The 26,562-nt window shown below is 36.9% G+C and overlaps 1 protein-coding gene and 1 non-coding gene across 6 annotated transcripts in view; both read right to left on the bottom strand.

The window, feature by feature from the left end:
• The window catches only part of Lgr5 (leucine rich repeat containing G protein-coupled receptor 5), a 130,284-nt gene that overhangs the window by 49,287 nt on the left and 54,435 nt on the right, over window positions 1-26,562 (bottom strand). For all 5 annotated transcript variants that reach the window (XM_020178981.2, XM_074083921.1, XM_020178982.2 and 2 more), the window contains exon 2: window positions 15,005-15,076. In XM_020178981.2, coding sequence (XP_020034570.1) covers window positions 15,005-15,076 — 72 coding nt within the window. The remainder of the gene's footprint in view (window positions 1-15,004; window positions 15,077-26,562) is intronic.
• LOC141425976 (U2 spliceosomal RNA) lies at window positions 17,646-17,834 on the bottom strand. Its single transcript, XR_012451101.1, has one exon. It is a non-coding gene; the product is annotated as a U2 spliceosomal RNA (small nuclear RNA).

The raw sequence follows: 26,562 nt of genomic DNA, 5'->3' as shown, positions 1-26,562 counted from the left end.
CCTTTTAACCTTTTTTTTTTTCAGTACTGGTATTTCAACCCAGGACTTTGAGCTTGCTGCAGGTACCCTATCACTTGAGCCACTCCTCAGCCTTTAATTTTTTTTTAAACAAGTGCTAACATCACATCATAATTTGCAAAAAGCATTGTAAATCCAAAATGTGACTTACATGATTTTTACAATGACTTTTTAAGCATGAATAAAATAAACAAGAATATTTTGATTGCAATTATATCACAAAGTACTTATTTTCTTATTAAATTTGTGAGATAAGAATACAAACTATCACAATCATTTTTCTTAATTATCAGAAAATGGTAGAGTAGCTTAATTTAATTATTGAGCTGTGCCTTAAAAAATGGAAAACAGTTTAGAATGGAAGATATTAACATGGGCTATTTAATGGAAAGTTTTGATGCTATTTACTGTTAACATTTAAAAAGTTTTCTTTATAATATTCTTCTAAGTGGAAAGAAGTCAAGGTGAGAAAATATGTAAAAAGATCAACGAGGGATGCATCTAAAACATCTGGTTCTGTACTTATTCAGAAGCCACGTCAAAGCCATAACCTGAGATGTTTGAAGGTCCCACTCAAGAACACTAATGTGACTGAGAGCACCATAGGATGGTGTATAGAAGTGAAAAATCAAGACATCCCTGTCTTTTATTGATGGAGATGGGGATTAGGGGATAAGGATAGAGTTGGTCCATTTGACTAGTGTTTTCTTCTGAAGGACCTAATGACCTCAAATGTATACTTTTGATATTAACTACAAAGGGGAGTTGACTTGACTGGAATAAATATTCATCATACAACTTTAAATGTATGTCTCATTGCTAGTCCATAGCACTGATAATAGACCACAAGTGAATAATTACATAAATGCTACAATTATCTTATAAATAAACTTCTGAATACCCTGGTTTTTTTGTATTTTTTTTTTTTTTGGCAATACTGGGGTTTGAACTTAGGACCTCACACTCCCTAGGCAGGTACTCTGCTGCTTGAGCTACATCACCAGCCCTTTTTGCTTGTTTTTTGGAGATAGGGTCTCATTTTATTTTGCCCAGGCCAGCCTGGACTGTGATCCTCCTATTTTTCAACAATTGCTGGAATGCCAGCTTTGAGATGGGGTCTTGCAAACTATTTTACTCAGGCTGGCCTTGAGATTTTCCCAATCTCAAGTAGCTAGATCCTCCCAAGTAACTAGAATTACATGTGTGAGCCACCAGCATCTGGCTCTGAACAACATTTGTATTAAGAGTATTTTCTTAATCCAAATTAAATTAAAATTATACATAGCAAAATTTTTGTCATCCTGATTTTCAAAAGGAATTCAGTGACATAAGAGACTTGAACCACTTTAAGAAGGTCTGCTTATCTTGCATTTGCAGCACTACCTTATTTTTGTGTTGTTAAGTTAGCAACTATTTCTGTGCTCCATTTTATCAGTAATTATATGAAATGTTAAGATAAGATGGCTTCTGAGGTCCATGATTTCCCTATCTTGTCTTGTGGTTATTTGTTTGTACCTGTTTTTCTTTCCCTTAATAGGGAAGGACTTAGCTTTCCCTTCTAGAAGACTTAGCTCTCATTCTGTATTCCTCCAGCTTTCCTCATGTACATAAAGAAGTGTTTTTTAATTGATAATAAACTTAAGGACTCAGTCTACATAGAGTAGAAAAAGAGAATGCCTTGGCTGAAGTGTGTGTGTGTGTGTGTGTGTGTGTGTGTGTGTTTAATGCGCCTTTGTTTGCAAATAACATTTGTGAAAATGGACCAAGGGGAAGAAATTTCTTTCTTCCTCTGCATGGTGAGAAAAGTTTGAGAGTCAGTAGCCTAATCATGGTGAGCATTCAATAAATATGTCACTAACATGTAATTCAGCTTAAAATTTGGCCAAGATGATTTCTGATGCTTTTTAAAAAAATTGCTGCAAGAGTTTCTAAACTCTTACCTTCTGTCTGATCTGCCTACAGTCAGTCTGTCCCTACTCCTCCTCACTCAGTTATTCACTGATGGCCATTATACAGTCAACTCTGATCATATCACTGCCTTAGTCAAAAACTCTCTATTAGTTCCCATGCCAGGTGAAAAGAAATGGAAAGAAGTACTCAGTCTCTTCTCCCACAACTCCCTTTATGCTGGAGCTAAACTAGACCATGAGGCTTGCCCTCTACTTGCTCTTGTCTAGCCCTCTGCTTCATGAGATGCTCTTCTTCCACTCCCTTCCTGTCTCTCAAAGCGACTTCATCCCTGAGCTTTCCAATCGCTCTATTTTGACCCCCTTTGGAAGCATTTGTGCCTGAATTATGGATTTTATAATCTGCCTCTGTTACACTATGGGCCTGCCTTATGACACATGAAACCTGGAGATTGTCTTTGTGTCAATTATAGGGACTTGAATAGTGTCTGAAACGTAGATTTTCCAACTAGCACTCAGCTAATAATTTAAGCAGATACTACTAACTGTCCCCCTGTATCCAGTCCCTTTTCTTCTAGAATAATTTCCCCTACCCAGAGTTTTATAGTCTTGTTTTCTAGTCATTGTTTCACTAAATATGATTACATGACCAAGTATGACTGCGATCAAAAGTGTCGTTACAATGTTTCTGTATCACTCCTTAAAAGGAAGTTGCTTGTCCCCAATTTCCTCTGTTTCCCCTTTCTTGTGAGATTAGCACAGAGACCCTTTCATGGAAGGCGAAATGAGCAGACAAGAAAGAGGGAAGTAATCTGGGCCCCTGGATGACTTTGTAGAGCCCAACTGTCCCTCAATCCTGAAGTCCTTTTTGGATGTCTAACTGAATCAGTATGGACCCCTGTGTTATCTTCTGCAAACAGGTGGATGATTGAAGGACTATTTAGCTGGCAAGGCTATATCACACCTGCCTCAATGCTGGCCTCAAGGAATCATGTTTGCAAAGCTGTTCCAATCTAGCATTCACTGTCTTTGCTTTCTTTCCCTTTCATCTTTGCACTGTTAGCTTGCAGTTGGCACACCTGAACTAGCACAGCATTACCTGCTGCTGTTCTCCTAACAGTCACTCTAAATTGGGAAGAAATGGATTTTATTATTCTTTCACACTACCTTTTCATATCCATTGAGCATTTATTGAGGGTTTGCTCTGTATTGGGCCTGCTTATGTGTCTGGGATACAGCAGTGAATACTAGACTCACACGATCTCTGACCCCATAGAGTTTGCATTCAAATGTGGAGAGATAGTCATTAAATAAAAAGATAAATGAATAATATAATGTGAAAAAATCCTCTGAAGAAAAAATATAACAAAATCGAGACAAAAGGATAGGAAGCAATGGGCAGTGGTTATGGAGAGTGGTTATTTTTAGCTAAGATGGTTAAGGGAACCCCTCTGCCTAGAAGGCATTATGGCAGAAGTCTGAGCTGGGCATATTGGTGGGAAGGGGATAGTGAAACAAAACCCCTGAGGTGAAGTGGGCCTGGTGTGCTCTACGAGCTGCCAGGGGCTGGGTGGGCTGCAGTGTAATGGCCAAGGAAGAGAGCAATGGGAGGTAAAGTCAGGGCTACTCTTTGCAGGGTGTTGGAGGGCCCAGTAAGGATTTTGAGCCGGAGAGTAATGTGATTGGATCTGTGTTTTGTAAGGGTCCTTCTGATGCCACTTTTTAAAAGGAAAGAACAGACTATGAGGACAAGAGCAGAAGCACAGGAGACAACTACAGTATTCAGACAGAAAGTGGTGCAGTGCAGTAGTGGTGGGGGAGGTAAGAAGAGGTAAGACTTGGTATAGAAGAAAAATCTAAACTGATATACCACTAGGATCTAGATGAAAAGTATGCAGTAAAAAGAAAAAAAAAGCAGCATTTTAGACTCATGGGTATATTATGCACAACCCATATGAATTTGATTAGTTATTCAAAGTACTATATGTAATAGTGACGTAAATGAATTGTGTATGACCCAGAATTGTTGCTTACTGAATTATGACAGACCAGGGTCTCGTTGACCTCCCATAGATGGCTTCACTGCTTAGACTGAACTAACTAGTAACTGTTATTCCAGTCAAATGTCCCTAACTCCTATTCATAGTCATGTCTTCAGTAGTACAAGTTTGAGTTCCAGAACACAGCCTTCAACTAAATGTTTATTAATTCTCACAAGTCCTAAAGTGTTAACAGGTAGCTTGATGGTTTTCGAGAGATTGAGTTTGGAAATGAAAAGGAAAAAAATTAAAACTTTTTATTTATTTAGTCAGTTTAAATTATTATCAATTACATTTCCTGAACTTCCTTCACACAAATTGTTTTTCTTTTTTGAGTAGGGATTTCCAATGTCCATGAATCTGTATTCAGCAATAATCTATGGACTCACTGAACTATGTTATCAGAGCAGTGTGTCTCAAAGTGAAGGAATTTATGATGTACTATTAGCTGTCTGCTGGACTGGTTTGGTGGCAAATTTGGCCTAGTGATAAAAGTTATATATGTATATATATTGGCAGTACTGGGGTTTGAACCTCAGGCCTTATGCTTGCTAGACAGGTGCTCTATCACTTGAGCCACACCTCCAGCCCAACAAAAGTAAGAATTTTAGAAAGTAAATCATCTTTTATTTTTTTACCATGTGAGGTGGTTTTAGTAATTTTAAAATTTAAATACATATAAGCATACAGACTTTCAAAAGTGTAACAGTACATAAATAGTAAGGATCACACACAAACCTTTCTTTACTGTGGTGATTTGAACTAACAGATTCCAATCCTAGAGACCCACATGCCTTTTAGCTGAGAGGTTTTTTTTTTTTTTTTAACTCTGTTTCTAAAATTTTTATTTCATGGGAGTATCTTTCATCATTTTCATTTCTATAATAAGGTAATACTCAATAAGAAAAACTGCATATCTTTTTATATGATATAAAAAAGTTTTTATCCTGAAAGACACTGCTCCATATATGACTCCCATTGACCCATTATTGTTAGTATTACTGATTTCTAAGGGGATTTTTGGTGGTACTGGGGTTTGAATTTAGGGCCTCACAATTCCTAGGCAGGTACTCTACTACTTGAGCCACTCTGCCAGCCCTATTTTTACTGATTTAATTGCCACAAAAAGAGAAAAAAAATCATTAAATTACAATAGACAATTGATGCATTCCTCTTCCAATAAATCAAGTAAGTAGATGTTTTGGTGTTTTAATAACCAACTAAAATATTTTTGAAAATATGTGTTTTTTTAAATCACTAAAGTAATTTGAATGATTAAAGTTATCTAAAGGACTTTTTTGGGGGGTGTGTAGCTTCATTTTGTAAAATGGAAGTCTGATTTTACCTCCCTGTACATTGGCCTAGAGAGAGGAGAGGTATGTACATTACATGGACTGAGTTCTGAGAGCAAAAGAGGACCCTCTTCTGAAAATTCAGCCCCTCTGAAAATTCCTGTGCTAGGAGCCATTGCTCAACATGGGCCCACAGGAATGAGTAGGTTTTCAGAGCTAAGTGAGCGGCCTGGCTGGTTCTACAAGGCCTCCTGAATTGAACCCCTTGACTTCTAATTTGGTCATTTTTTTTTTCCTTTCCTTTTTTGGCTTCCTTTCTTCTCACCATTTACTTGCTGTGAGAACACAGGTCACTTAACTTCCCTGGGTCTCATTTTCCTTATTAAGGAAAGAAAAAAAAAGATAGAAAGAATTAAAAGATGGGGTTCTTCCTTCAAGGTCTTTTTCTTTTCTCAAATTGTTTTTATATTACATTTACATTTCTTGACCATCCTCATTATTTTTTTCTATTTTCTCCTCTTTCCTCTTTTCTTGTTCTTGTTCATCGTAAGATTTCTTTATTACAATGTGCCATTATTAACATTTAAAAGAGCACTTTCCCATACATTAAGTCAGGGAAGTAAGTCAAGGTTATTATTATTCACATTTTGTAGATGAAGACACCAAAGCTCAAAAAGGTTTTATGTAACATGGAAAACATTGTCACTTTCCCAGTTTCATTAAACATACACTAGTCTTTTCTGTAGAACACAGAAGCTCTAATATAGAGTGCTATTTAAACAACTAAAGTAGAATGAACTCAAATATGATGATTCTTGGGATATAAAAGGAAGACATTTCAGACTACTTAGAAAATTCATGCTGGTTCCTAGAAAATAATGCTTCATTTTCCAACTTCTACAAAGCATATGAGACCAAGAGACTCTATAAATGCCAAGTTAATTTGTTCTAGAAATTTGATCAGGGCTGACATCAGGGTTTTGTTTCCTCCTTTTTTGCATTCTGATCTGGATGATATGCCTATATTCCAGTTTTCTGGTACAATTTTCCTTCTCTTTGACTTTCCAATACTGATTTCAGTAGTTCTGTTACTATTTCTGAATTTCTTTTTGCTCTTCTGAGTTATAATTCACCTGAATAATTATTGTTAAACTATCATTTAAATGTGAAATTTCTGCAAAGTCTCTTACTCCATTATGGTCAAAATATTCCCATATGAAAATAATTTCCCCAAAATAAAGTTAGATAAAACTATCATTTTACTTTAATTAGTGACTTTCAAAAGACAAATGAGTGATGAAACTGGTATAATAGATAATTAAAATTGATTAATTCAATTGACTAATTTTCTCCTGTTACTTTTGGGGCAATGATACTTACAAATGTGTCTTTGGATTTATCCATATAGGTGCCAAATGTTCAGGTCAAATTAAGAGTTAGAAATTGGATAAATTGAATAGTCAGATGCAATATACCAATTTTTGCATTGCCACTGTTATTATCCAAGTCCACTGTAGTTGGTTTTCCTTTGTAAGATGTTCATACTAGCCATAAGACCCAAATTTTCCTAAGTTTAACCTCCTTAGTTCATCTTTGGTAGGTTTGCTGAAGACAATTCAGGAGCCTTACATATAAGGATCACAACATTTCTTTAGTTGTTTTTCTTCCCATTGGAAAAAAAAAATGTCTTTCCTAATGTGCCTTGAGAAATTGCAGTATTCAAGAACTGTGCTGTCCGCTCCTTCTACTCCAATAAATTAAGCATACCCAATTGGTCAAATCCAGCTAAAAAGCTTTCTTTTTAAAACTATGTATTCATGAGCTGTGGATTTTGCTGTAATTATTAGATAGGATCAAAAATATTCAGATTTCAAGGCTCAAAGGCTAAGAATTGTTGAAGGATAAGGCAGATGAACTGAATAAATGAACTCTTTCAGGGCAATAGAAAGATTCTGAAGTCGGCATGAAGACTGTTTCTTTTTCTTTCAGGATGTACAACATTTGCTCTGAAAGTAGTTCCTTAAGTCTAAGGGACTGCTTCATTGAGAGAAAATCAGGAAGAATTGTTTTTTAAGTGCTAGATCTTTCAAAAGGAGGAAAGTTGAACAACTTTTTTCACTGTAGGTACTCAATCTGAAAGTAGACAGCCAAAGTTGCTGCAAAGGCATCCCTTAGAGTGATTGAGAATGTTATTTATGGTAATGCAAACTGCTGTGACAACACTGAAATCTCAGTTTCCTAACTCAACAGCAGTTTATTTCTCATTCATGTGAAATCCATTCAGAGGCAGGAGTAAAGATGCTCTGCTCCTTGAAATCATTTATGGACCTAGAGTAATGGAGGCTTAATTGTCATGAGCATGAAGTTTTCAAGGTCACTTGAGCATCAACAATTCCAGACAGGAGAAGAGACATGACAGATTTTTATGGGCCATGCCTACAAGTGATATTTGTCATTTCCTCCTGTATTCCATTGGCCAGAATACAATCTCATGGCGCAGTTAATTGCAAGGAAATACAGTCTAGCTCTCCATGCTGAGGAGAAAATTGAAAGAGTTTTGGTAAATACAGTCCATCTCTATCACAGTGAATATAAAGACCTGTGGTTTCTTAACCACAGACTAATGAAGTTCAATTTTAACTGCTTTGTAAAATCTTCCTTAATTACCTTAGTCCACAGTCAGCTGTCCTATAAGATATTTTCTATATAAAAAGTTCCTTGTCTTCCTTTTTGTCTGATTAGATAATTGACTTCTGAAGTCAAGAATCTTACTGCCTGCACAGAATAGGGAGCTCGATCAATATTTATCAACTGATCACTTGATCTGGTTTCCAAAGACAGCTGACCATAGTGCTACAATTTCTTCATAACTGGCATAAGGATTCCAAGATGATTAGTCATTATGTAGCCAGATTAGAAACAGTTGAAGAATATTCCTTCTTTAATTACACATCTCTCTTAAGTTCAGCAATTTCTTTGAGTACTTTCAATAAGCTATGTACAGTGCATTGGGACATATAAATAGTAGCTACCATTTATTAAGCAATTCATAAATGCTAGGTATAATGGTAAGTACTTTATATACATGGTGCTATTTAATTATTATAACAATCTTATTAAATCAAAAGACATGTGGTACCCACATGTAATCCCAGCTAGGAAGTCAGAGGTAGGAGGATCCCAGTCTGAGCCTGGTTTGGGAAAAAAGCATAAGACCTTATTTGAAAAACAAACTAAAGATCAAAAGGACTGGGGTGTGGATCAAGTAGTAGAATGCTTGCCTAGTAAGCATGAAGCTATGAGTTCAATTCCCAGTACCATGGGGTGAGGGGGGAGACATATTATTTTCCCTTTACAGATGACAAAGTGACCTAAGAAAAGTTTGGATGATACAAATGCGGTAGTAAGTAACAAAGGGAATGTATGAATTAATCTGGTTTTGTATGTGTTGAGTTTTAAAGTATTGGTGGACTAATTGAAGGAGGTGTCATTTAAGTGGTTGGTAGCTGGGGATTCTCAAAGTGTGTTCACTGAACTAACAGTAGCTGCATCACCTGGGAATTTCCTATAAATGCAAATTCTTTTTTTTTTAAGTACTGGGGTTTGAACTCTAAATGCAGATTCTTGCTATTCTCTTCCCAGCCTTCAAGTAGCGGAAAGGACTCTGTGGTGTGGCCTTGAAATATGTGGTTTAACAAGTACTACAGATAATTCTGATGTCTCTACTTTTCAAGAAGCACTGGCCCAGTGGTTCTCAAAATTTCCCATGCTTTAAGAACCCCTTGGAGATCTTGCTAAAGGCAGTTTCCTAGGCCAATCTCCAGAGTTTCTGATTTGCTCAGCTGGGATGGGGTACATGAATTTGCACTTCTAGCAAGTACAGATAAAGAATAATTTTACATCAGAAATAAACAACAAGATGGCGCTGATGCTGCATCCAGAGACCTCATACTGAGAATTCCTGGTCTAGCAATAAAAGACAAAAGAGATCTGGACAAGAAATACAGATCTGGGAGTCATCTATACAGGAGAAATATTTCAAGTCTTGGGTTTCTTCCCAGACAACTATAGTAGCCTCCTAATGAGTCTCTCTGCTTCCATAATTCTCTAAACCATTTTGCAAACAGAAATCAAAGAAATCTTTTAAAGTCATAGATCCTTTTGTTTCATTTCCTGGACATGCCCCTCCAGAGGCTTCCCACTGATCTTACTGAATTCCATACATCTCCTGATTAGCCCTGTACTATGTAGTTTTTCATTCCTCTCCAACCTCATCTCGTGTCACATCCTCTGTCTCTTACTTTGCTGCAGTCACACTGATCTTTCAGATCCACAAACATATTATTTCCTAGGTCAGGGCCTCTGCTCACACTGTTCCCCACCCCGAAACACTCTATTTTAGTGCTAAGACCAAAAACTTCCCCTCAACTCATGATTTTAGTTTAGATGTCACCTTCTTAGACTTTTCTTCCTTGTCACCTTTATCATTTATTCTTTACCTAAGCTATATTTGTGTTCTCCACTTCTCTTATCACCATTAGCAGATTTTAGTTCCCTCCACTCAATTTTAAGTTCCTGTACAGCAGAGGCTTGTTGAATGGCCCATAGCAAGTCCCACTCATGCTTATGTTCACGGTGGCTCCATATGTGGCTCCCAGTGAGCACACACACACACACACACACACACACACACACACACACACACATCCTGTTATCAGATATCTAAATGTCTATATCTAGTTTATGGGTAATCATTTGGAAGAGAATCAAAATCATTGCCATGAAATAACTCTAGGGTTTCTAGGAGGCAGCATTTATAATCAATTGCCAGATGTATGAAAATGAGATACTGGTTACTGTGACAAAGCCAAAGGACATGAAAATTATCCATGGGCATAAAGGTGTTTTCACTTTTTGAATACAACCCAATGTGTACCTTGTAGTTTCCCAGAATTCTTCATCATCATTTCATTTGGTTCCCAGAAATGATCTCAAAAGACAGGCAGGACAGTTCTCTCCATTTTCACTAACATGGTGAGGAAGTACAAGTAACAAGCATAAATTATGATTTCAGGAAGTTTGGTAGTATCTCTCTTGACAAATTTAATCTGTAATAATAGATATCAACTATTTACATAGAGATCCTTCAAGGCCAACCATAATATGAACAAATAGTTCCAGGGAACAATGGTAACTTAAAAACAGACCTCCCTAGAGTTTCTCATGTTTCTTCTCTAACTCAAGTATTTGATTCCAATAGCACTAAAATCTGGGAAGATTTTAAAATGCTACTTGGAAATAAAGATCTTTAACTCAGACTATTTAAAATGGAAACAACTTATTCCCCCCTCAGTTTAATCAGAATACCAATCTGGGTTTACTGTAACTTGTAGATGCCAGCAACAGGCACCATCTGTTGTTAGCTCCTGATGTCCGAACCACACTTTAAAGGCCAAATATAGGATTTTTTTTTTATCAACAAAGCAAGAACATGAAGTCCTTAGCAGAACTAAATCAATAAATCTTGGAGAAGTACTGTTGGACACAAATGCAATGACTGCTCAGGATGTTAAAATGTGGAAAAAAAACTATCTGTAATTCTTGCCTATATTCATTAAAATTCACAGTTGGAAATAGCTTTTCTTCCACAAATTCCAGATTCCTGCAAAATCCGGCTAGTGAAATAGGAAAGGAAGAGGTTAGAATCTTCTTGAAGGTCTTTTCATTTTATTTCAACAACTCAATATGTTCATTATAGTTTACCAAAGTTCCTTTGACATCATATCATTTAATTCTCAGAAACATCCTGAAAGAGAGGCAGAATGGCTCAGACCATTACATTATCCTCCAAGGCTCAGTGAGGTTATATGGATGGTCAGCTACTAAGTGGCAGAGCCAGGACAGGACATCCTGGGCTTCTGGATGCTGTACAGATACCTACACTCAGATCTGTTTTTTTGTGTTTTTGTTTTGCAAAATAAAGCCTCTCCTTTTTGTGCCAGCACATGATCACCAGCAGCAAGTTGATTGGCCTGTGCCCACCTGATCACCTTTGCAAAGTCACAAAAAAGTGAATGACAAGTAACAAACAAGACCTGAATGCCAAAACTTGTGTCATAGGAAGTAAATACTCTAAAATTAAGAGGGAGAGAGGGAGACCATTTACCGTGATGGTTTTTAATTCTTCTTAAATATTTGCTCCAGATAGTCAGTTTATCCAGAGTTACATGTTTTTTTAAACATTAACTCCATAAATATCTTAGGGCTTTATGAATTCTTACCAGATTTTCAACTACGGCAACTTTGTTAAGCTTTTGGGATGGATGAAGGGTGAATCATGGCTGCTTACATAGTTTACCGCATAGTTAAATGAAGTAAACTTGGAAAATGATATATTGGGTAATTAATAAACTAAGAGGAAGAGTGGTAACTTGGTTTCATTAATAGTGACTTTTAAAGACTGAAATTTAGGGTAAGGTTTTTATTAATATTATTGATAGTATCTTTAGCAGTTTCCTATTTAATGTATAAAGAGATAAAACAAAGATGAACTGAATAAGCAGAATGAAAGACTTTATGCTTTCAAACAGTGCCTTAATTGTCATAAACACACACATACACACACACACACACACACACACATCCCATATAAGCACTTATATCTGGCTATATGGATGGTCATTTGTTAGTTCAAGTAAAATGCTTTATTTTACATATTTATATGTAGAAATATAAACAAAAATTTTGAACCTATTGTGCAATGCTAGAAATGTGAAATTTTACACCTCAAAATTCTTATTACACTTTTCTCACGGTGATATATAATGCTAATGGATTAATAATCTGAATATCTGATCTCTTCCTCCTGGGAAGACAGCTTTTTCTCTTACTTTCTTTCTCATTCTCTCTCTTTCATTACCTAATACAGACACAGAAATGTACATGTACACCTCTTATTATACAACCCGATTTGCTTAACATTTAAGTGTTTGACTGTACAACCCCTGTGCTAGGGACTGCTGCAGAAGAGAAAAGCACAGATGAGCCATGCACAACTCTGTACTGTCCTGACACTTTTCAAGGACAGCTCTGAATGCTGTTGTGAATCTTGACTTTGACCTGGGCTTGACTCTTAGTTCTGTCACCTACCAACTTCATTTTCTTGGGCAAATTCCTTATTTTCTCTGTACTTCAGTTTTTTAAAGTTTTTAACCAGGGATAATAATATCTATGTTTATGGGTTGTTAAGAAGATGCTGTGGGATGATGTGTGCAAAGCGCTTTGAACAGTGACTGGCACTATTATTGTTGTTACTATAATATTATCTTTGAAGATCCCTTGTTCTAAAAAAAATTGACTTAAACATAACTAAGTCTATTACACTCAGTAATACAATAAAGACATAATCAAAATGCTCTGCTAATGGGTGTATTTTTAACAACAATAACAACCCTGGACCCCAAAATTTAGCCTTGGGAACAAAGAAATAAACTAAACAGAGTTGAACATTTTCTCGGTTTCTATGAATACTGCCCCCTTTTGTTACTAAATGAATGGTGATGTCTTCAAAATATCATTTAGATGCAACACAGAATCACAGAATTATATATGGGAAAGCATTCTCGATTTTAAATTCAGTAGGTCGGCCAACTCAGTAGAAGGAAGTCCAGAACAGAAGAAGAAAATGGAATAGTCTTTAAAAGATTACCTCTAATTCTGAAATTCTGTGGTCCTATGGTCAAGATATTTAATGGAATTTCCAGAGAGATAAAAGTAAGACAATACAGAAAAACAGCATTTTCAAATGGTAGTTCTCCCTTCCCACCCCTATCCTGCTTTTTTGTGATTTTTCTCAATTATCTTTTGACAAACTGCCCTTTGAGTAGAATTAGTATTCACCTCATGAAGAAAGAGGAGTTATTTTGAATGAGTTGGATCACAGAGGGAGGAACTCTATTAAGCAAAGTCTTTGGGGAAGTGAATTATTTATTGATTCAGTTTGTGGTCTAATGTTGAGGTGTGTGTTGGTGGAGAAGGGAAGTATTTTGCTATGGGATATTACAAGGAAATTAAAGAGAAAAGGTAGGAAATACATGCCTTAGAAATATAGAGGTAAACAGGACTAACTTTTGTATGTTAACTATGTGGGAGGAGGGAGAACAGGAAGGATGTAACTAAGAAAATATTCTGAAGTTTGAAATTTACTTAAAATAATCACTAAAGATATTAACTAATGCAGTTAACATGAATAAGAAGCCTCTTTTACAAATTTTAGTTTCTGATTAGTTCATTTATCAAAAATTTACTGATTATTATGTCATGACTAAGATAGAAATGGTCCCAGCCTTTATGACGGTTAAGTCCTAGTAACAGAAATAATCCAAGAGAATGGAGAGGAGGGTTAAAGAGCAACCTGGAACCTAGGGTGAACATTCATCCCTTAAATGATTAAAAAAAAAATTACTGTATAATTTAGAATTCTAAGATTCCCCATCATACCCTGTGATAACAAATTGGTCACTGTCAACTGATTTCAATAGTAAAAGCACTAGCATTTATTAAAAGTATAATGTTATCAAAAACAGAAACCCAGCTACTCAGGTGGTGGAGATAGGAGGATCGTGGCCTGAGGCTGGCCAACCAAAAATGCAAGACCCTATCTGAAAAACAAAATAAAAAAGCAAAAAAAGAAGGCATGGCTAGCAAGTGTTGGGCCCTGAATTCAATTCCCAGTACTGGCAAAAAATGAAAGAAAACACAGATAAAACTCTGCAGAAATTTGAGAATGTTATCCTCTTGAAAAACTGATCAATGTAGTACAATTTGGTTATGATGGGACATCCTACCTCCCATGATTGATCATGTGGTACATCAGCAATTTAAATTACTCCTCACATTGGACCCTGACTTTAGGATTTATAAATCCTAAACAATTCATTTAATCAACAGGCAGAGGATTTACTGAACTATTGGTGGCAAACTTCCTTCACAATGACTATGATGATGCCTAGCCTTCCTTCACTCAACAGGGTAAGAGGATCAAATGAATTTTTAAATGTAGATTTTGGGTTTATACAGTTCTTTTCATCTTCTGGAAAGTGATTACTTTCCAATCTTGATTAGACTTAATCAAGATTCCTGTATGGATCATTAACAAATTTTAGCTTCCTCCTTTTTAATTTTTTATGGAGAATTTAGGAGAAGCCAATTTTAAGACCTCTGTGGATTTCATGTTTTTCTGTTGAAGCTGTGAAGGAAGCTAAATTTAAAAGTAGGGAAATAGTAATTAAAAGTGATTAAGACAAGAAGTTTTGGTTCTATGAAATGTGGACTCAATTTTAGTCACAAGCTGAACTAAGCAGCAGTTTTTGGTTTTGATTATAGCTTTACTTGCTATTTTAATAAACACAAACCAGTATTCAAACTTTTAATATCCTGCTGCTTAATGATTTCCAAAGAGCTATCCAGTTCTTTTAAACAGCCTTTGTTTTAAAATTTTAATTTGTTTGGCTCAGTCTCACCTTAGCAAGCTGTAGCCTCATGGTAAACTCTTATAAGAGTTGATTTCCAGAATCATAAGCAATTCTTTTTTCCCCCCTTCCAACTAAGTACTTCCTCATGTGCCAAAGTCGCTGGTGCTGACAGCTTCCCCGCCTTGTTTTATCTGGTTCCCACAGCAAGTATGAGAGACAAACACAAGAATGTGTCCAGTGTTGTGTGGACACATCAAGACTACAGTGGTACTTACAGCTCCTCGAGGAAGCGGAGGCCGTGCAGGGGATTCGGGAGCAGCTGACTGATGTTGTTCATACTCAGGTCTCTGGAGGGAAAGATAGACAGCGTGTGAGGAATGGCGTATGCCCCCACAAGGAAATCCAGCTGTTCAATTCACACATTTCCAAGCAATACGGTAAAATAGATTCATTCCTCTGCTTGACAAATGAATCATGATTTTTCCATCTTAAATATCTCCCCCACTCTGCCAACACCATGGGCTCTCTATCAAATTAGACACTCTAGGAGAAGCTTATGCTCAATTCAAAATGATTTAGACTATTCATGGGCATGGTTGTAATTCTTCACGTTTGAAATGATTTGAGTAGGACAGTAAAAGGAAGCAGACATAACTCAACTTTGTGTCTTGCTTTCAGTTGTGTGACAAAGAGAAATGTCTTTACCATGCAACTCTAGAAGTCCTGTTTCTCTGGGATTTTAAGCACCTTGTAAAAACAAATGTTTTGATTCAAAGAAACTTAAAACAAAACAAGACAAAAAGCCTATTCCATCCTTCTAACATGCTCCTTTTGCAGGTTCTCGAATTGCATTAAATAAGTGAAATGAACCATAAAACAAGGGTGTAAGGTGATCCTGCTCTGAAGCACACTTCCGCTGGGCCTGCACAGTAGTTCCTGGCACAGGAAACAACAAGCCACTTTGGGCAGAACTCAATCAATTTTTGTTTTAAGTAAAACTCCGTGTAATTGGATTTTATTCTGTTTTTATTTCTCTCTTTACTGTCTCTCACATATCCTCAGCATCACTGGTGTTTGCCATCTGTATCTCAGAAGCCAAAAGACTGACAGCTGGGCAGATTCTACTTAAGACCAACTCAGACTTCATGTAGTCAGCTAAAGGTTTGCGTAAGAAATGACTTGTTGCTTCGACTTGAAGATTCAAAACTAATGCCATTATAATCTCATACCAGACCTCCATACTTAAAATTTACCTTGAGAGAAGACAATGAGATTTTTTTTTTAAGGTTACTCTTCAGTAAGTTTAATTCAGTTATTTGTTCATTCAACAAACATTTATTGAATGAATGAGTTTCTTTTCAATCTGAATTGTTCCTGTTAATTATAGTAGACACACCCATCAGACCTACCCAGCTGATTTCAGTACTCATAGTTTGGTTTCTTTGTTTTATTTTTTTTAAGTTTATTTATATTATTGTCATACTGGGGATACATTGTGACATTTTACAAAATTTCTTACAATATGTTATAGTTGAATTCACCTCCTCTATCATTCTCTTTTATCTTTCCTCTCCCCATTCCTGGAATAGTTTCAACAGGTCTTATTTTTCCATTACATTCATGTGTATGGAATATTTCCACCATATTTACCCTCTTACCCTCTTTCTTTATATCGTCCCCTGATACCCATCCCCCAGTCAGGACCTGTTTTGCCTTCCTGTTCTCTGTTTTTGTAAAAAAAAAAGACATTTTTATTTGTTTAGGATAGCTATACAGGGTGTTTTCTTGTGACATTTCCATGTGTATATGTGTTATATGCTTTGTTATATGAATTGGTTCATCCCATCTGTTTTTCTTCTTTCTACCTTAGACTCCTTCTTATGGTAATATCAACAGGTTTAAAAATTTTATATTCATTCTTCTATAGGAATTACATCAACTGTATTTACCTTCTTAAATTCCTTTTGTCTCTTATGTGATCTCCCTGTAGTATAGCCTGTTTTTCATAATATTGATTGTGTTTGTATTGGGTCTATATTTCATATATGAGGGAGAACATTCAGTCTTTGGTTTTGTGAGCCTGGCTAACTTCACTTAAGATGATGTTCTCCAGTTCCATCCATTTACCTGCAAATGACAAAATTTTATTCTTCTTTATGGATGACTAAAATTCCATTGTGTATAAATACCACATTTTCTTACTCCATTCATCATCAGTAGTGGGGCTTTTTGGCTGTTTCCATATACCTTGGTTTCTTTATCAAATATTAACTTTAACTCCGTGACAGTAAGGATTGAGGGATCATTTACTCCGCTTTTAAAAAGTCACAAGCATGTGAAAGAAAGATAGAATGCTTTGATAAATATTTTAGAGTATTATAACTCCTTCAACCCAAACCAGAATTACTGTTAATTCATTAGTATATAATAGTAAAGCCAAATAAATGCTATATTCTCAAACTAAGACTAAACAACACCGTAAATATAGACTCAATTTTTTAATTGTGCATATTTTTAAAAATCTGGATTTTTCTGGCATTGCTTAGATAAGAGAGCCAAGTAATCAACCATTTCATTTTTTTCCATAAATATTTCTCTGAAGTAGCAACATTGTTTTAGTCAATGAATAGCCACATATGAAGCTGACTAATGCAATTTCTGGGTTCCTCACAATGACCATATAATCTCTTGAAAGACTTGATATTTTCAGAGATACTAATTTATTTTTAATTGACATCCACTAATTACATAAAAGGATAAAGGTTTGCTTTTGGAATGTGTTTGTTAGTATAGAGCTCAAACCAGTCTCTACATCAAGACAGCAGGCGTTGATAGCATTGCTTTTTCTCTTACATTTTTCTGTGCGATGTGCAAATCAGTTTGAGACAAACAAGCATTGATTTTTTTTTTTTTTTTTTTTGGTGCATGTTCCTGCAGGTACTGCAATACCAGGTCGATGTGTGGAGTGGACAGGGCAAACTCCTATTCCATCCCCTTGTTCCAAAAATCCATTTAATGTATTGTCCTCGGATAGAGACATATCAGATATTAAATTGATAAGAACAAATTCTACACTTGATCTTAGTCAAAAGGCCGAGAAGTGATAAAGTGTCTGTCTATATGTTTGTTTGTTTCTTTCTTTTCTGGGGGAGGGTGGGAAGAACTGGGGTTTGAACTCAGGACCTCACATTTGCCAGGCAGGCGCTGTACTACTTGAGTCTCTCCACCAGCTGCATTGATCTTGTCTAAGTGCAGAAGTCTCCAAATAGAACCAAGGATAGTTACATATTGAGGCGACCCATAAGTACTCCACATTATTTTAATATTTGCTGCTATCTTTCAGGCTCCTGGAAGTGAAGCTTATGTAGCACTTAGTTTCTGGAACACTTTATCTTTTTGATACAGGGTCTGACAGCCCAGGCTAGCCTCAAACTTGCTCTATAGCCTAGGCTGGCCTTGAACTCATTATCTTCCTTCCTTAGCCTTCCTAGTGCTGGGATTATCGGATGTGCCACCATGCCTGGTTCCCACTGCAGCATTTTTAATGGTGGAAGAGCCTAGGGTAGCAGAAAGACTGCAGACAAACCTGATAATAGTGTCTGGGGTTTAAATCCAGGCTTCCTTTTTGCTAACTGCATGATCTTGGGAGAAATAAACCCTTGTGTAAGCTCCCTTGCATTTAAAGAAGGGTGTCCTAAGTTAATATTTTGAAACCATATGACTAGTTGTTCCCAATCAGAAAAGAGTCTCAAGCTCTTAAAAAGAACAGTATTCACTTTTCCCAGAAGGAATTGATAACATGTCTGTGTTACTTGATGTATTGTATTATGGCTTCTCTTGGAAGATAAGCAAGTACCACTAAACCAACATTTTTCTAATACAGGCTGCTTTCTTTTGAAGATTTTCTAGCAGTTTGAATAAGCTTACAGCAGAAAACAACTTATAATAACAACAATCTAAGATGAAATGAAATGGGCCTTTAAAATAAAATTCAAAATGGGCAAGGTAAAAATGAACTTGTCTGCCATCACTCTTTCCTTTCTGTGTGTGCTTTTGCATTAATATTTAGATACAATCGTGGTCAAGCTGGGTGTGGTGGTGGTGCACTCTTATAACTCCAGCACTCAGGAAGCTGAGGCAGGTGGATGGAGAGTTCAAGGCCAGCCTGGGCTACATAGTGAGACCTTGTCTCAAACAAACAAATAAACAAACAGAAAAACCCCCAAACAAAACAAATGGCATCATGGTCCTCCAGTTCAGTGTGTCTCATACTATCCATGATGAAAGACAAATTATGGTAAATTTCTAATTTGCTATGGACTTACACTTTTATAAAATATAATAAAAATCAATTTTATCAGAAATATGAAATAAAAATACAAAAATATGAAAAATGCAAGCCTCGTCTTTATCATAGATGTGTATATATAGGAGGAAAAAACAGCATTTGATCTTGAAACACATTCCTTTGAGGACTGGAGGGAACTACTGTATCCTTACTCTGGTCCTTACATTATTTTTAAACTTTTTCTCTTTTATGTAGCATTTTATCTTTTTGGCCACTGGCACATAGTGCCATTTACTAAGCAGTAATGAAGGGTCTTAAAATAATTTCCAAGCCTATATATTATTTACTCTTTAATTTATCCTATTTAAGTGTTCCTGTTTTTCAATACATTTTGCCTATGATTCAGTTTCCTAAAATCAGTGAAGCCAAATAAAGAATTTTTGAACTATATCCGCCTTTTCTCCTCCCTCCCTTCCTCCCTGTTATTCTTGGCCGCATTTGGTCAGATCCTTGTCATGCTGATAACTGTCCTCTTATTTATGCTTGCTGTGTCTCCTTATTTCAGGTTGTCTTCTACACTACAGCCAGAGAAGCTGCCCTGAGCTGTCCATGTGATCATCAGTCCTCTTAGAGCCAATACTAGCCAATAAAAATTGCTTCCCTCGGGTAGATGACTTAAAAAAGTGTTCTCCTATGAAGAATTGTAGAAAAGATTTTCCTTCTGCTGAAGCAGAGATCAGGGTAAGTAGCTTTACAAACATAGTTTATCCCAGAATTTAGGAATTCTCTCCTCCTGTGGAGGAGCCTCTGTGCAGAATACACCGGAGCCTCTGTGCAGAATACAACCTGTCTTAAAGCAGGCAAATGGGACAGCCTTGACCCCGTCTGAGAGTTTCTGCTGGCTCATGGTCCCTTTGAGGAAATGCTGCCCAAACACCTTAGGCTCTTCAGAATCTAGCCTGATATATGATTCCATCTTGATCTTAGGCCACGTTTCTCCATACAATGTGTGCTGTAGTTACATGGAAATTCTCACTGTTTCCCTTCACAACTGTCTTTGTGTGTGTGATTTTCTTTCCTTGGAATGCATCATCCTCTCCATTTCCAAATTACTACTTCCTCTATAATATGTATCCCCCACCCCCTTTAAGGTGTAGTTCAGCAAACCCCTGTGTTTCTGACAGAAGCTATCTTTCCATCTCAGTTGTTCTGTATTTCAACACCCAGTCCTTTGATGCTTCCAGTATCAAAGCTTTGTCTCAGCCTAAAAGTTTCGCTTAGATCACAGTTCGATCATCTGGGTCACTGTCTCACCAACACTCTGAACTCTGTAGTTCTTATCTTTCATTCATTTGCCTGACAAACCCCCAGCTCTGGAATAACATCATAATTTTTCTCTGTGACTATTTCAGGGTACTGAATACTAGTAGGAAAGAAAAAGTAACAAATGTGCAAATTCATGGTCTTCATGGGTTTCCAACACTGATCTACAATCCTGTTTTTTGTTATTGTTCAGCCTACTCCCATGGGAACTGTTGCCAACCTTCACTAGTTGCCTCAAAACTCTTAACTACTCCCATCATGCCGATAGGACACCTTCAATCTTACTGTGTGGAAATGACTAGGATTCTTTGGAATGCTGAAGATGAAACTGGCTACACTTGAATTTTCCTTTGTCTCCTGCTTCTACACCCTTATATCCTTGCTCAGCCTTCCTCGGAGGTTCTAGATCCTTTAGTACGCGATAGCACATTACTCTTTGCTATGAATTAAATGTTGTATTCACCCCAAATCGTATGTTAAACTCCTAAAGCCCACAAGGTAGTGCTTGGCGATGGGGAATTTGGGAGGGAATTAGGTCAGAAAGGTAGAACCCTCATGATGAGATCAGTCATTACAAGGACAGACATGAGAAACTGGGTGTGTTGACACATGCCTGTGATCCCAGTAGTTGGTAGCCTAAGGTAGGAGGATTGAAGGTGCAAGGTCAGCTTGGGCTACATAGTAAGATCCTGTCTAACAAAACAAAAACAAAAAACAAAGAGCAGACATGAGAGGTCTCTGCTGCTGACCATGTGCGAATACTATGAGAAGATGGCCACCTGGAAACCAAGAAAGTAAACTCACCAGATGCTTGGATCTGTTGGTGCCTTGATCTGGATTTCTCCAATTGGGAGAAATAAATGTATATTATTTAAGTCACCTGGTCTAGGCTAAACTGTTATAGCAGTTGGAATTGACTAAGCTACTCCATGAATAATTACTACTTCTTATATTTTTAACTTCTTCCTTTTCAATGTATAAATATGGTTAAGTCTTTTCCATTATTAAAACAAAAATCACAGGATTTTTTTTTATTGTTTTATTATTCATATGTGCATACAAGGCTTGGGTCATTTCTCCCCCCTGCCCCCACCCCCTCCCTTACCACCCACTCCACCCCCTCCCTCTCCCCCGCACTCCCTCAACACCCAGCAGAAACTATTTTGCCCTTATCTCTAATTTTGTTGAAGAGAGAATATAAGCAATAATAGGAAGGAACAAGTGTTTTTGCTGGCTGAGATAAGGGTAGCCAAACAGGGAGTTGACTCACATTAATTTCCTGTGCATGTGTGTTACCTTCTAGGTTAATTCTTTTTGATCTCACCTTTTCTCTAGTTCCTGGTCCCCTTTTCCTATTGGCCTCAGTTGCTTTTAAGGTATCTGCTTTAGTTTCTCTGCATTAAGGGCAACAAATGCTAGCTAATTTTTTAGGTGTCTTACCTATCCTCACCCCTCTCTTGTGTGCTCTCACTTTTATCATGTGCTCAAAGTCCAATACCCTTGTTGTGTTTGCCCTTGATCTAATGTCTGCATATGAGGGAGAACATACGATTTTTGGTCTTTTGGGCCAGGCTAACCTCACTCAGAATGATGTTCTCCAATTCCATCCATTTACTGGCGAATGATAACATTTCGTTCTTCTTCATGGCTGCATAGAATTCCATTGAATCACAAGATATTTTGATCTCATGTCCTCCTTTAGTGTGATCCATTCTTCTCATTGCCTTTGCAACTGTCCCTTGTCTATGTTTGTAGTTTCTACCTCTCATTCTCTCTCCATCCCACAGCACTCAGGCTTTCATCCTATCACACAGTGAAACTGCTCTTTCACTGCTCTTGTCAAGGAACAGCACCCTCCAAGTTGGCAAATGTAATGAACATCAGATTTACTGGACCTCTTTTGCATTAGCCTTGCGCTTCCCAGAAACTCTGTGCTCTATTGGTTTATAAGGCATCATTCTCTCAGGATTCTTTCTATATTTTTCCCAATCTTTTTACTTTGTAGACTTTGTGAGATTTTTCTTCTACTTACCCTGTAAATGTTAGCATTCCCTGAAGTTCTTCCTTTGGCCTAATACTCTTCAATCAGTACCCTTTCTTCTTGGAGGCTATTATTTGCTCTCATGGGTTTAAATATCACTCAAATGCCCACAATCTCCTCAAATTAATATTTCTAGTCACAACCTCTCCTAAATTTCAGAATCAAATACCTAATTTCCTTTTGGATGTATCCACTAGCAGTCTTACAGGAATGTACCAAGTCCATAATGAAAATAATTATTTTCTATTCCAAACTTGTTTCTTTTTCTGTAGATCCAGTTTCTGGTTAATGCTGCCACCATCTTCCTGTCCACAAACCCAAAGCTTGGCTACTATCCAAGTCATCTTCCTTTCTTTCATCTTCCTTACCTTTTTCTCTCTTTACTATCCTGTTCCTGGCCCTCACCATCTCCAAACCAGTCATCTGATATTAGCTCCCAACTCTGTGGCTGTCTCTTTAGGCCCACTGTCCAAAAGGCATCTAGAAAGCTCTATCAAAAAACATAGAATTAGCCAAATCACCACTCTATTTAAAACCCTAAATAACTCTCTTTATTTATTTATTTTTTTATTTATATGTGCATACAAGGCTTGGTTTATTTCTCCCCCTGCCCCCACCCCCTCCCTTACCACCCACTCCACCCCCTCCCGCTCCCCCCCTCAATACCCAGCAGAAACTATTTTGCCCTTATCTCTAATTTTGTTGTAGAGAGAGTATAAGCAATAATAGGAAGGAACAAGGGGTTTTGCTGGTTGAGGTAAGGATAGCTATACAGGGCATTGACTCACATTGATTTCCTGTGCGTGGGTGTTACCTTCTAGGTTAATTCTTTTTAATCTAACCTTTTCTCTAGTTCCTGGTCCCCTTTTCCTATTGGCCTCAGTTGCTTTAAGGTATCTGCTTTAGTTTCTCTGCATTAAGGGCAACAAATGCTAGCTAGTTTTTTAGGTGTCTTACCTATCCTCACCCCTCCCTTGTGTGCTCTAGCTTTTATCATGTGCTCATTGTCCAATCCCCTTGTTGTGTTTGCCCTTGATCTAATGTCCACATATGAGGGAGAACATACGATTTTTGGTCTTTTGAGCCAGGCTAACCTCACTCAGAATGATGTTCTCCAATTCCATCCATTTACCAGCGAATGATAACATTTCGTTCTTCTTCATGGCTGCATAAAATTCCATTGTGTATAGATACCACATTTTCTTAATCCATTCGTCTGTGCTGGGGCATCTTGGCTGTTTCCATAACTTGGCTATTGTGAATAGTGCCGCAATAAACATGGATGTGCAGGTGCCTCTGGAGTAACAGTCTTTTGGGTATATCCCCAAGAGTGGTATTGCTGGATCAAATGGTAGATCGATGTCCAGCTTTTTAAGTAGCCTCCAAATTTTTTTCCAGAGTGGTTGTACTAGTCTACATTCCCACCAACAGTGTAAGAGGGTTCCTTTTTCCCCGCATCCTCGCCAACACCTGTTGTTGGTGGTGTTGTTGATGATGGTTATTCTAACAGGGTTGAGGTGGAATCTTAGTGTGGTTTTAATTTGCATTTCCTTTATTGCTAGAGATGGTGAGCATTTTTTCATGTGTTTTCTGGCCATTTGAATTTCTTCTTTTGAGAAAGTTCTGTTTAGTTCACATGCCCATTTCTTTATTGGTTCATTAGTTTTGGGAGAATTTAGTTTTTTAAGTTCCCTGTATATTCTGGTTATCAGTCCTTTGTCTGATGTATAATTGGCAAATATTTTCTCCCACTCTGTGGGTGTTCTCTTCAGTTTAGAGACCATTTCTTTTGATGAACAGAAGCTTTTTAGTTTTATGAGGTCCCATTTATCTATGCTATCTCTTATTTGCTGTGCTGCTGGGGTTTCATTGAGAAAGTTCTTACCTATACCTACTAACTCCAGAGTATTTCCTACTCTTTCTTGTATCAACTTAAGAGTTTGGGGTCTGATATTAAGATCCTTGATCCATTTTGAGTTAATCTTGGTATAGGGTGATATACATGGATCTAGTTTCAGTTTTTTGCAGACTGCTAACCAGTTTTCCCAGCAGTTTCTATTGAAGAGGCTGCTATTTCTCCATCGTATATTTTTAGCTCCTTTGTCAAAGATAAGTTGCTCATAGCTGTGTGGCTTCACATCTGGATCCTCTATTCTGTTCCACTGGTCTTCATGTCTGTTTTTGTGCCAGTACCATGCTGTTTTTATCGTTATTGCTTTGTAATATAGTTTGAAGTCAGGTATTGTGATACCTCCTGCATTGTTCTTTTGACTGAGTATTGCCTTGGCTATTCGTGGCCTCTTGTGTTTCCATATAAATTTAACAGTAGATTTTTCAATCTCTTTGATGAATGTCATTGGAATTTTGATGGGAATTGCATTAAACATGTAGATAACTTTTGGGAGTATAGACATTTTTACTATGTTGATTCTACCAATCCATGAGCATGGGAGATCTCTCCACTTTCTATAGTCTTCCTCAATCTCTTTCTTCAGAAGTTTATAGTTTTCCTTGTAGAGGTCTTTCACGTCTTTTGTTAGGTTTACACCTAGGTATTTGATTTTTTTTGAGGCCATTGTAAATGGAATTGTTTTCATACATTCTTTTTCCATTTGCTCATTGTTAGTGTATAGAAATGCTAATGATTTTTCTATGTTGATTTTATATCCTGCTACTTTGCTATAGCTATTGATGATGTCTAGAAGCTTCTGAGTAGAGTTTTTTGGGTCTTTAAGGTATAGGATCATGTCGTCTGCAAATAGGGATATTTTGACAGTTTCTTTACCTATTTGTATTCCTTTTATTCCTTCTTCTTGCCTAATTGCTCTGGCTAGGAATTCCAGTACTATGTTGAATAGGAGTGGAGATAGTGGGCATCCTTGTCTGGTTCCTGATTTTAGAGGGAATGGTTTTAATTTTTCTCCGTTAAGTATAATGCTGGCTGTAGGTTTGTCATATATAGCTTTTATAATGTTGAGGAACTTTCCTTCTATTCCTAGTTTTTTTAGAGCTTTTATCATGAAATGATGTTGGATCTTATCAAAGGCTTTTTCTGCATCTATTGAGATGATCAAGTGGTTTTTGTCTTTGCTTCTGTTAATGTGGTTTATTACGTTTATTGATTTTCGTATGTTGAACCACCCCTGCATCCCTGGGATGAAGCCTACCTGGTCGTGGTGAATAATCTTTTTGATGTGTTGCTGAATTCGATTTGCCATTATTTTGTTGAGGATTTTTGCATCAATGTTCATTAAGGAGATTGGCCTATAGTTCTCCTTTTTGGAGGTGTCTTTGCCTGGTTTTGGGATAAGTGTAATACTGGCTTCATAAAATGTGTTTGGCAGTTTTCCTTCCCTTTCTATTTCATGGAACAGTTTAAGGAGGGTTGGTATCAGTTCTTCTTTAAAGGTCTGATAGAATTCAGCAGAGAATCCATCAGGTCCTGGACTTTTCTTTTTGGGGAGACTCTTGATTGCTGCTTCAATTTCATTTTGTGTTATAGGTCTATTCAGGTGATTAATTTCCTCTTGGTTCAGTTTTGGATGGTCATATGTATTTAGAAATCTGTCCATTTCTTTTAGATTTTCAAATTTATTTGAATATAGGTTCTCAAAGTAGTCTCTGATGATTTCCTGGACCTCCATGGTGTTTGTTGTTATCTCCCCTTTTGCATTCCTGATTCTACTAATTTGGGTTTTTTCTCTCCTCATTTTAGTCAGGTTTGCCAGGGTCTATCGATCTTGTTTATTTTTTCAAAGAACCAACTTTTTGTTTCATTAATTCTTTGTATGGTTTTTTTGGTTTCTATTTCGTTGATTTCAGCTCTTATTTTTATTATTTCTCTCCTTCTATTTGTTTTGGGATTTGCTTGTTCTTGTTTTTCTAGGAGTTTGAGATGTATCATTAGGTCATTGATTTGGGATCTTTCAATCTTTTTAATATATGCACTCATGGCTATAAACTTTCCTCTCAAGACTGCCTTAGCTGTGTCCCATAGGTTCTGGTAGGTTGTGTTTTCATTTTCATTGACTTCTAGGAACTTTTTAATTTCCTCTTTTATTGCATCAATGATCCATTCTTCATTAAGTAATGAGTTATTTAGTTTCCAGCTGTTTGCATGTTTTTTGTCTTTACTTTTGTTGTTGAGTTCTACTTTTACTGCATTGTGGTCAGATAGTATG

Source organism: Castor canadensis, chromosome 8 (assembly GCF_047511655.1).
Source record: "Castor canadensis chromosome 8, mCasCan1.hap1v2, whole genome shotgun sequence".
In the NCBI taxonomy this organism is placed as follows: Eukaryota; Metazoa; Chordata; class Mammalia; order Rodentia; family Castoridae; genus Castor; species Castor canadensis.
This window is presented reverse-complemented; position numbering and strand designations above follow the sequence as displayed.